The sequence below is a fragment of the Mesoplodon bidens genome (genome assembly GCF_964165515.1).
Source record: "Mesoplodon bidens genome assembly, chromosome: 7".
Taxonomy (NCBI): domain Eukaryota; kingdom Metazoa; phylum Chordata; class Mammalia; order Artiodactyla; family Ziphiidae; genus Mesoplodon; species Mesoplodon bidens.
This window is the reverse complement of record NC_138164.1, coordinates 29,240,278-29,252,738: the sequence shown is the minus strand read 5'-3', so window position 1 is coordinate 29,252,738 and position 12,461 is coordinate 29,240,278. Positions and strand designations below refer to the sequence as shown.

The 12,461-nt window shown below is 30.7% G+C and overlaps 1 protein-coding gene across 1 annotated transcript in view; it reads left to right on the top strand.

Moving 5' to 3' along the window:
* DYNC2H1 (dynein cytoplasmic 2 heavy chain 1) overlaps window positions 1–12,461 on the top strand; it is a 376,698-nt gene that overhangs the window by 161,287 nt on the left and 202,950 nt on the right. The window contains exons 66-70 of the mRNA XM_081241450.1: window positions 2,441–2,604; window positions 4,269–4,388; window positions 4,945–5,079; window positions 6,795–6,938; window positions 10,830–10,919. Coding sequence (XP_081097576.1) covers window positions 2,441–2,604; window positions 4,269–4,388; window positions 4,945–5,079; window positions 6,795–6,938; window positions 10,830–10,919 — 653 coding nt within the window. The remainder of the gene's footprint in view (window positions 1–2,440; window positions 2,605–4,268; window positions 4,389–4,944; window positions 5,080–6,794; window positions 6,939–10,829; window positions 10,920–12,461) is intronic.

The window sequence follows — 12,461 nt, the reverse complement described above, 5'->3', positions numbered from 1 at the left end:
CCTGCTTTGCCATCTTGATTTCTTCTCCCTGAGTTAATTTAGTTTTGTTTGTAATCTATATTCTGTGTATATATCAACTTAGATTAATTTTTATGTGTTTGTCTATTGCATTTAATTTGTCAAATGTATTGGTGTGTTTTTATATAATATTCTTATAACTTTAAAATTTCTGTGAGTTTTTCAATAATGTGTCTTTTTTATATTGATATTTCTTTTTTCTCTTTTTCTTTGGTAGGTCTTGATAGCAGTTTATCAATTTTAGTGATTTTTTCAAAATATAAATTTTTAACTTTGTTGATTTTCTCTATTATATTTTCAATTTTTGCTTTTTATTTATTTTATTCTTAATATTTTCCTTAGGTTTTATTTGGTTGTCTTTTTTCTAGATTCTTGAACTAGAAATTCAAAGTATTGATAATTCATTATTTTCTTTTTCCTAATATATGCATTTTTTTTTGTCTGTAAACTTTCTTCTAAGACCTTCTTCAGCTTCATACCACAAGTTTTGGTTTGTATTTTTTTAATTCATAAGTTACTTATTGCTTTTGTTCTTTAATTTCCAGGGAGTTGGATATTTTCTAGTTACCCTTTTGGGATTGGTTTCTAGCTTATCTCTGTTGTGGTCAGAAAACTTATTCTGAAGTATTCAGTTTTTTTAATCCTGTTGAAGCTTTTTTTATGATCTGGCATTGGTTAATTTTCACAAATATTCTGTGTACACTTGAAAATTGTGTAAATTTTGCTCTTGGTTATTTTAATTTTCTCTAACATCAATTAATTCAAGTTTGTTAATAGTAACGTTCAGATTTTCTATACCTTTACTTTTAATTTCTATTTGCTCTATCATGTACTGAGAAAAAGTCTCTATGAGTTTGAATTTTTTCTTTTAGTTCCGTCAATTTTTACTTTAAATATTTTGAAGTTGTGTGTTTGGATGCATACATATTTGGAATGTGCTGTCTTCCTGTTTGGTTATTTTCTTTATCATTATCAACTGTCTTTTGTCTTTAGAAGTATCTCAAGTTTTAGAATTCGGTATTAGAATGATTACACTAATTTTGGAGTTTGGTGTTCGCATGGTGTATTTTTCCATTGTTTTACTTTCAGTTTTCTGTTGGTTTTCTTTATAAAGTGTGTTTCTCATAAACAGTATATCATTTGGTTTTGCATTTTTATTCACCATGGCAGTCTTAATGTTTGTAATGTAATACAGTTAACCAATTCATGAAATAACTAATGTAGTTTTCTAATTAACCTGATAGTTTTTAATGGCTGTCCTGTGTATAGCAGTATGCATCTGTGGCTTATTTTTTAAATATAGATAAATACTTTAAAACTTTTCCAGTATTGCTCTTTAACTCCATATACCCAATACCTGCCTTTGCATTATTGTTGTGCTGCATTTGTCATGGATTTTCAGTGGTTTTACTATGATGTCCTTAGAAGTAGTATTCTTTGCATTTTTATCCTGCTTGCATTTTCTTGAATCATTCTAGTTGGTGTATAGTTATTACATTGAACCTTTAAATTTGTTTTTTTCTAATAATGGTTAAAGTTCAGCATTATTTTGATATTGTTTTTTAACCATTTACATATCCTCTTTCATAAAGTGCATATTGAATTCTTTTCACATTAACTTTAAAAAGTTAACTAAATTTTAAAATCTATTCTAGGATTCTCAAAAGTTCATTACATTGTTTTTCTTAGCATTAGAAAATAATCTTTGATAATATATATTTTTTACCTAAAAAATGATTTTTTATCAGTTAATATCATAAGTAATGCATGTAATTGTTGATTGATTTTTCTGTATATGTTGTATAATTAATATAATTGTTTTTTATATTAGAATATAAAAAAACTCCTTTGTGAGGCAGAAGTTTACTTTTTCTCAGCTTAATTTGTTGCAAAGTACCTGTGTACGGCAGTCTGAATAAATCTTCTTTTGACATTAATAATGGATTCTTTGCAATTACTCATATGTTGTTAATTCCAGGTTTTTACCAGGTCATTCTGTTTTCAAGTGTTACATCTTAAATACTAGTACAATAAACACTGATGAATTTTGAAGTAGAGAATAATTAATAAGAGTTTCTATTTTTGTCATCTATAATCAAACATTTCAGAAAAATTGGTAATATCAAACATATAGTTAATGTTAAAGCTATATTGAATATAAGTAGATATTCCTTTGATGCTTCAGTATCCTAGGATTGTCTTAATGAATATTATTTATGCTTGTTTGCATAAGTGCTGACCGATCAGTAGAACATTCTCGTTAATAGTCTTTTGGGTGGCCTTGCTGTTGCTGTATTTTGGACTGTATCGAAAAGCCTGTAGTAAAACCTATTTAGAAGTACTAGAAAATTATATTTTTTAATGTCATGTAGCAAAATTCAGAATATTCCGGCCAACTAATTATGTCATTTAAAAAAAACAGGACCACGTTATGTGGTACAAATAGGTGACAAAATTATCGACTACAATGAAGAATTTCGCCTTTTTTTGTCAACAAGAAACCCAAATCCCTTTATTCCACCGGATGCAGCTTCCATTGTTACTGAGGTTAACTTTACTACAACAAGAAGTGGATTACGAGGACAGGTATATATGGACAATCATTTGCCTTAGAAATCTTAGTATCTTAGTATCTTTGTATACTAATGAAATATTTTGAGTGGGAAGCTATTTTGTTAAACTGATTAGCATTTAAACTCATGATTTTGAAAATATGCTTGCAAATCAGTAACACATTTGGGTTTATTTCATTTTCCATTAGTGTTAGAATTGTATATTTGTTGCTAATGTCAAATTGCTGCTTCTTCCAGTATAACTTTAATTTTACAGTCTACTTCTGTTATATTTGTTAGAATTTGAGAAATGGAGGATCATACATGTTAAGATTAGCAACTTTATTTTTTTTAACTGTGAAAACTGAAGTTTAAAAGTTAAAATTGCAGTTATTGACTTATTCAGCTAGGTGAGGGTCTTTGATTCCAAATCCAACATTTTTTTTTTTTTGACTAGAGCATTTGCATGTTTGAATTCACTTTATCTGTGTATGGCTTATTACAGTTTATAGGTATTACATGGATTGCAAAATGATTTTCATATACAGATTTTTTACTTCTACACTCCCTTACTAATTTTTCCTCTTTAAAGATATCCTGTTGACTTTTTTAGTATCATCCTGTTTTCTAGCATCTAAAAATAGTGTATTTTTTCTCTTTTGATTTATATGATAGCATTATATTTACCATGGTTTTTACTTTATTATAATTTCTAAAACTCTCCTATTAAAATATTTTTCTTGCCATACTAGATGACTCACTGCATATTTTTATGAACAATGTCTTTTGATTGGCTTGATGGTACTTCTCATAAATAAAACAATATACAGGTTACTCAAAGCTTGGCAGAATTGACAAAATTGCTTCTTCTATATAAAAGATCTCCACAGTAATTGCTGAAAAGGGCTATTTAGGTATTACTTTAACAAGAACTAAATGAACATGCTTATACAATAGATTTCAAATTAATATATTTTATGAAATGCTAATGTCATTTCCTATTTTAAAGTTTCAAACTGAAGAATTTGACATAGCAGTTTTCAACAGCTTTATTAAGATTCAGTTCATATATCGTACAATTCACCCCTTGAAAGTTTACAATTCAATGCTTTTTTAGTGGAATTTCTGAGTCTTATGGTAACTCTATGTTTACCATTTTGAGGAATAGACAAAGTTTTCCAAAGTAGCTGCACAATTTTACTTTCCTACCAATAATGTATGAGGGTTCCCCTTTCTCCACATTCTGGCCAACATTTATTATCATTTGTCTTTTTAATTATAGCCATCTTAGTGGATATGATGTGGTGTCTCGTGATTTTAATATAGTATTTTAAGTAAGGTAACTTTCTTTTTGTGACTACTTACCATTAAAAATGTTTGCTTCCATAGTTTTTATATATTTAATCTAATTTAAGAACTGAATATTACATGTTGATATGTTAAGTAATGCAATTTCTTATAGCTGTCCTATAATATTTAACATTTTATCAATTAGGTAACTATTCATTTGCCTCTTTTGTCAGAAATAATTGTGAAGGTGTCTCATATGTTTAACTAGAAAGAATGAAATGAAGTACATAGTAGTATCATTATACTTGTAATATTTGATCAAACATAAGGCCTGTTTGTGGGAAGTTTTCATTTTGGTTTGTTTTGTTTGAACTTTATTGCTAGAATAACCTTGGCTTTTTTTTTAAGCTTTTGGCATTAACTATTCAGCATGAGAAACCTGATTTAGAGGATCAGAAAACAAAACTATTACAACAGGAAGAAGATAAGAAAATACAGTTAGCTAAGCTTGAAGAATCTCTTTTAGAGGTAAAATTAAGCTATTCAGGATATTTTTCATATTACATTATTTTGATTATAATCAAATATTGTTTTTTTAAAAATTATAGTACCTTTAACATGTTTTTGGTTGTATCAAAGACACATCAATATGTATCTTAAAGTCAAAATTCAAATAGAAAAAGGTAGATGTCTTGGAATATAAGACTTCTAGGAGTAATGTTTAAGACAAGCAATTTTTAACTAATATCGTCTTTATACTGTATTATTCATTAATATTTGATTTTATGCTCAGAAAAACATTCAAAGGTAGCATGAAATTATGATTTGATCTGTAACTTTAAATAGTTTATATTTTTATTAGGTTGATAAAATTAATACATATACAATGTTTTGATGATATAGTATCATATAATGATTTACAGTATCTTTTGATACAAAAGGCTGTAAAATAATGAAATTCTTTTTAGAGAACATAAGTTCCCAAAAACATCATCAAATTAATGATAGTTAACATGGGCTTCTTTTAATTGATTATTTTAATATATATAATAATGTTCATATGATTTTATTAATTTTTCTGCAGACACTTGCCACATCTCAAGGCAATATTTTGGAAAATAAGGATTTGATTGAATCTTTGAATCAGACAAAAGCAAGCAGTGCACTTATTCAGGAGTCACTTAAAGAATCTCACAAACTCCAAATTTCTCTTGATCAAGTAAATATTTCCTTCTTTGTGATATTATATTGTTTTCTTAAACTTTCATGTTAATATGATACAAATTTTAGTACCAGGACTTCAGGGGAATGATGATTGCAAAAAAAGAAAGCTATTCAAAAACACCAGGTCCTTGGGTCTAATTCTTATTATAGAGAGGGCGATAGATGTTGAGGGTATCAAGGGTATGGAGTGCTGGTCATGGAGCCCTGCTGAGTACTACTGATTTCTGGCATGTTATCCAAAGTTCTAGAGCTATAAATTTGTACTGAAATTGAAAATTAGCACATTTAAAATGACTATTAGAGAGCATCTTTGCCATTCCTGGAACTTTTCTTAAGTTAGGTCAAGTTAAGAATATCAATAAAATAGTTAAAAGCTATTCTTTCCATCAAAAACATTTTTCTTTCCTACTCATCCTGGACCCCATGAATGTGTTGATCTGAACTCTTTTCTTAAAAATGGTTAAAATCCTTCTTGCTTTAGTCTTTCGACATTTCCTAGAGCAAAATTTCAACCTTATATCAGTACAATGTATCTTTTTTTTTTTTCCTCCTACATTTGGTGACAGAGATTTGCTGAAGAAAATCAAACAATGAAGCAGATTAATGTTATTGTGAATTCCCAGACTCCAACCTGACCTGAACCCTTACTGACATCCTTTAATATTTCCCATTTCCCTCAATGACTTTTCCAAATGTTATTTTAGGTGTTTTTCAGCTGTTGCTCAAATTCTACACTTACATAGTATTACTTTCTTCACTTGAGAAAGAACTCTGTTAAAATCAGAAGAAGAAAAAACTTATAGCCTGTTTCCAATCCAGTCATCCCACCTTCTCTACCATAGCTAAAATTGGCAGATGTCATAGCTGTCACTGTATACCAAAAGGCTTTTGAACTTTCTGTGCCTTCTCTTTCTGAACAGGCATCGCTGAGTCACATACATAATTTTACCAGTATCATATTTATAATCCTGGTGCTTTGATCAGAATGACATGGAGAACCTTCTCAGAGTTCAGTTCATAACCTCAAGGCCATTTAATCCTATGATCCTTTCATCTTTATCATCGTTTACCTTCAGCCAGAATGAAAGCCCCTGTGATTATTGGTTTGTTCTATGCTTATGCTGAACAGTGCTAGGTGCTTTATTATCTTAATGTGGACACTCGTTACAGTCTTCTACTCTACCTCTACTTCCATCAGTGTTCTTGTTGGTACCAGTCCCACACACTAGGTTCATTGTTCTAAGTTTTCTCCACTGCAGGGGTAGCCTGTAGTGCCATGCTGTCTTACATGACGTACGTGACCTCTGATCACAACTGTTTACCATTCCATTTAACCCTAATACAGGTGCTTACCTCTTTCCCCTAACACAAATATTCTTGGTCTTCATTAAAACCAACCCATGTACTACTTCTAGCTCTGTAATCAGAGGGGAGGGGAAGTATTTAGAATACATTGCCTGCAGTTACATAAAAATACAAAACAAAAATGTAATGTTTTAGGATTAAAAGAAATATAAAAACTTAAAAATAGAAAAGCTGGATTATGCAGTTTCTTTATAAAATTCTGTGATTCATCTTTATTTGTTGTATGTATGTTGAAAGTAAGGCTGTGGCTAGATATGTGCATAGCAGTCTGTAGGTGGCAGTAAAGCATTAGAACTAAGGTGTCACCCTTCCCGCCCCCCACCCCCACCCCCCCTTGTTCCACAGGAGCGAGATGCCTATCTCCCTCTGGCTGAGAGTGCCAGCAAGATGTACTTCATTATCTCTGACTTGTCAAAAATTAATAACATGTACCGTTTTAGTTTGGCTGCATTTCTCCGACTTTTCCAGCGAACTCTGCAAAACAAACAGGTATGCTGTTGGTTACCCCATAGCTGAGACTGAATGAGAGAGATCGCTTTACTAACTGCTTAATTTGTAATAATTTCATGAGAAAAGTTGCTTGGAATTATGTTTCAAAATACCATATGTAACACTTTTAAACTATATTTAAAAGAAACTAGCTCCTTAGTTGCATTTTATGTTTTTAACAAACTGTCCCAATGTGGCAGTCCTCTTAATGGAAATGATTTATGTTCTGAGTATAAATTAATAAATGATTATCTTCTCAGATGATCATTAAAAAAAAACATGGATGATTCAGGAAGGTATAAATATAAGAAATTATCCACATAATCCCATTACCTGGGGAAAGCAACATTTAAAATTTCTTTGTATACCCTTGTTGTTTGAGGCTATAATACGTACCCGATATTGTTCTAGAAAATGGGAATACAGGAATATACACTGTTTTATCAAGCTTGTATTCTAATGGAGGGAACAATATATTAAAGAATACACATAATTTTTACCAAAAGGTATAATACTGTGCTTTAAAAATATATTGTACACAATTTTCATGTCAATAAATACAAACCTACACAATATTTTTGAGAGCTTGTGAGGCTATACCCTACTTTATTTAGCTACCTCCTATAGGGTGTTATGGTTATCTCTGCTGAATATCTTATTACCCCCAAATTTAGCAGATTAAAACAATGTTTCTCTTATGCTCATTGATTCTTTCTTATGCTCATGGATTCTATGGGGAATTTTGTCAGGGCACTACAGGGATGGCTTACCTCTGCTTCACAAGGTCTGGGGTCTTGGTTGTGAGGAATTGAGAGTGCAAGTGGTTTTGGGGAGGCTTCACTTTCATATCTGGTACTTGGGGTGGGTGGACTTGATGACTTGGACTGCTGACTGCAGCACCTCTCCGTGAAACTTGGCTTCCTCACAGCACAGAGTAATTGGATTCCTCATATTGCATACTGAGATACCAAACATATATTTCAGTGAACAAGGCAGAAGCTGAATTGCCTTTTATGACCCAGCCTTGGGTCATTTCTGCTGTATTCTATGGGTTGAAGCAGTCAGAGCCTACACAGATTCAAGAAGGGGAGAGAGACTTTAACTCTTGATGGATGGAGGGTCAAATAATTTGGGGGTTATGTTTAAAATAGCTATAGACACTTACAGGGTTTTTCCCCAGTGTTTTGTTTCTCCAATTATTTTCCTAGTTAAATTCCTAGACTTGGATAGCTGGGGCAAAAATGCACATTTGTAAGGCTTTAGACAAATATTGTCTAATTATCCTTTGGAAATATATGCTGTTGGTGTATTAAACTAATACAACAACAGGGGCCTTTTTAATCTATACCTTGAGCAAAAATGAATATTATATAACTTTTAATAATTATCCTGTTAGGTAATTGAAAAATATTTCACTATATTTGAAAGTCTTTGGTCACTTGTAAGATAAATATCAGTTGTAAGATAAATATCAGATTATTTGTGTTTTTTCTTTGGTGAATTATTATTTTTACATTCTATGGTATTAGTATTTTAAAATTTTACTTATAAGAGTTTCTTATATATTAAGGACACTAAACCTTTGTCATATGTTGCAAATATTTTGGGTTTATTAATTTGCTTTTTAACTTATTAAAAATATTTTTATGAAACCAAATTCATCAAGTTGTTTATAGTTTTTGTGATCAGTATAATACTAAGTGTTTTTTAGAATTATATTTTGGGTGAGAATAATTTGTTCTTTTAGATAGTTAGGAGTAAAATTTCATATCTGAGTAGGTTTACTTAAGTCTATCTTTCTGAGGAAAGATTATTATTCATTCAGTTAATATTTATCGCAGACTTACCATGTGGCAGACATTTTTCTAGGTGCATGGGTGATATAATGGAGAATAAAACAGGAAAAAATCTTTGTCTTCATTGGCATGGACTACTTAATATTTTCATGAATGAGTTATTTCAGAAAATCTTTATTTGATTACAAATAATGATTAAAGTTTACTGATGTCTTTTCCACTAAAGTAAATCATTTGAAGTTGTTCTTCCATTAGATTTGAAATAAAATGGCACCTAACGAAGAGCTTCTGCTGTGGGGGTAGGCTTTGTTAGTAAAATCTGTCATCTCAGTCCTGGGAGACAAGATAAGCATTTCTCCCACGTATATATATAATGTCCTTTGGACAAAGATAAGGTTTCAAGATGCAGGAAAGGGCTGAAGAATACATAATTGTGTTCTTTGTCCTTTGGTTTAAAAAAAATGAATTTTAGTATGTTAAATTTAATCAAACCATTTATACTATTGTGCTGGTAGAAGAAATTTTACAAAAAACAGTAATAGTGTAAAGTCTGTGAGAGTTGGTTCATGATATATTGATCATATTTCTAATTTGCTGTGTCACAGGTAAATCTAGACAGTCATTTATACTTAACTTCTTTTGCATTAATAATTTTGTATAAATCACTTAGAAAGTACACAGTAATAAGTTCATTTAAAATTCATTCTTATCTTTTAGTAAAAAAAGTTTGTTAAAATTCAATGACCCTATAAAATATAAGAACTGAGAAATAAGTTAGAAGGTCTAACTCAACTTAGTAAAAATACTGGTTATTTTGTGCTGTTTAGAAAAGCTTATAGCTCAGTATTTCCTCAGTGACAATAGTTCTGTGATAATATGGCCATTGAATAACATTGACCTTTGCATGTGTGTGTACATGTATATGCACAGATGTGTTTAGGTGGGCATTTGAGTTCATTTGCAAAATATAATATGAAATACATAGAAATACATACATTGAAAATCTACTGGACCTTGTAGGTACTATATTCTGTCTCACATTAGAGTGTCTTTTAGTGGATCTAAGCTTCAATTTCACATGTGATCTTTGTTAATAAATAGTAAAATTAAGAGAAGTGTTTGTGGTATGAACTGTGAATAATGAGCTCTCTTGGTTAGAGCATGCTACCAACAAGGCCAGAAACCTACGTTTGATGTATCTGAGTATCAAGTCACAATGTTTTCTGCTAATTTCACACATTTTATTGCTCCTCCTGTCATCCTGGGTGTACTTCTCTGAACTGTTAAAATTATTTTGCTAGGGTTTTTTTTTTCTTGCCAATTATCATCACAAGGAAGCAATCAAATTTTGTCTAAATGTTATACCAGAATTGAATTCTGCAAGGCATGTATTCTCCAATTGCACCCAGAATGAAGTGAAGCTTACACTCATATCACACTAAGGGAAAAGGCCAGCCTTTACAACATCCCCTCCACTATTCCTACCCCAAGCCATTTTTCATTAATCAAATAAAATAGCCATTAATGGTATTTTTTCAAATCATAACAATCATGTACAATGGAGGTACAAAAGCAGATAAAAAACTAAAACTATGCATGAATTTTTACACCATGTATTTCAAATTCAAGCTGGAGGGCATGGTTTAAGATTGTTTAGGTTCCTATACTGGAGATGAGAAAATTCTTTATAGTATGGTTCTGGTCATACTGTTTTGGGGCTGGATTGGTAATTATAATTCAAGTAATTAAATGGCTTTAACCCAGATTGATGTAGTATTTTTAATGCCAGTAGTAATCACAGTGGTATGGTCAAATTCATTTCATATGATATTACTGGTTATTGATTATAATTTTCATTTATTGAAAGCTTTAACTCTATACATTAAATAATACATCAATTTTTTTTATTATATTAATGTAGAAGTTTAATGCACTTATTCGTCTGGTCCCTTGAGTCTGATTGCTGAAGATAATTGTTCCAGAATCAGTTTTGAGTCTGGAGGAAAAATTTATAAGCATGATTAAACTGTGGGGTACCTTTTAAATGTTCATGAATTTCCTAATGGTTTTTCAATTTTCAAATTGTAATCTACAGGATTCTGAAAATACAGAACAGAGGATTCAGTCTCTTATCAACTCATTAAAACATATGGTATATGAATATATATGCCGTTGTCTATTTAAGGTAAGAAACATTGTGTTTTTCACTTATAAAATATTACCTGAACCTTGATTTAATACAGTATTAGGTTAAATTATATTAAATTATACATAACCCTTTACCTACTAGAAAGATATTAAAATTGACATTTCTGATATTTTCCTAGAATAAAACTCATTACTAACCAGAATATCTTACAGCACTTGGGATGTCGTAGGGAGAAAAGTGACAAGAAGGGAGAGCAAACTCTGGGTTAGCTGACTTAGCCCTGAACATGTCAGTAGCCACTGAAAGAAGGAACGAGGATGGATTATGTTGGTCCTTTTCTAGCCGATGTTTCTCAATCTCAGTACCAGTGACATTTTATGCCACATAGTTATTTGTTGTGGGGGGCTGTTTTGTGCATTTTAGGATATTTAGTGTCACCTCTGGCCTCTACCTTCTGGTGCCATTAGCCCTCCATTTCCCCGCTGTGACAATCAAAATCATCTCTTGACACTGCTGGATGTCCCCTGGGTTGGGGAACAAAATAATTGTCTATTCTTCGCATTATGAAGTAAACTAACACCTGATCCTGAGTTATGAAAGAAATTTGTCATAGGTCTTCAAATTATAGGGGACCCAGAAGAATATACAGTGAAACATATTTTAGAAATTTCTTAATATTATAGAAAACACAGAGGGTTTTCATTTAGGACTTTTTTTTTTAATGTCAGTCCTTGGGTATAGCTTGAGATATGTTAAAAAAGCACTTTGTAAGGCAGTTAACTAAGTGAGAGGAATAGAGTTATTATGGTCCAATTATATAGGCTTCTTAGAAAATCTTGAAAAAGATATACTTAATATTGTTACTATAGAATAAGATAGTAATTTTTATGATTAGAGTGATTTTGTTGAAGATCTTTACTTCAGACAGAGAATAAACCCTTCAAAGTACCTTTCAGCACTTTGACAAGGGGTGTTATTGGAAATTCAAAGAATTACAGTTGAGCATTTCTGCAGAATTCCTTCTTTACTGAAAACTATGGATATATATTTTTCTTTTATAGGTCTTATAGTTTACTATAATTCTGAAAATCAGCTGTTTGGCCTTCAGTTTTAACTTGTGTAAAATGAGGAATTGTAAGCAAATAATTGTCAGTAGTTATGATCCTAGATATAAGGATGATACATCAGTAGTTTCATTCGTTATAGATTCATGTTATCTTTAAACATTTTATAATGTTTTATCTCATATAAAACTTTGTAAAATTTGATTACCCAAAATTTTAAAATATTTTCAGAATATGTTTCAAATTTAATGAGCTCTATAGAAAAAATCTTTAGACATTCATTTCATCCTCTCCTCTAACTCTTAGTCCTTCATTAGAGTAAACCAGTTCAAGGTTTGATATGTTCCTTATAGTCTGTTTCTTCTCTCTTCATATTCATATGTACAAATATATAGATATAGTTTTAAAAATTTTCCTTACATTATATTTTCTTCTGTAACAAGTCTTTCGTGGCAGTAGGTCCTGAAGATCTTTACATAAGTATAAATGTTAACCTTATTATTTTGAGTGGTTG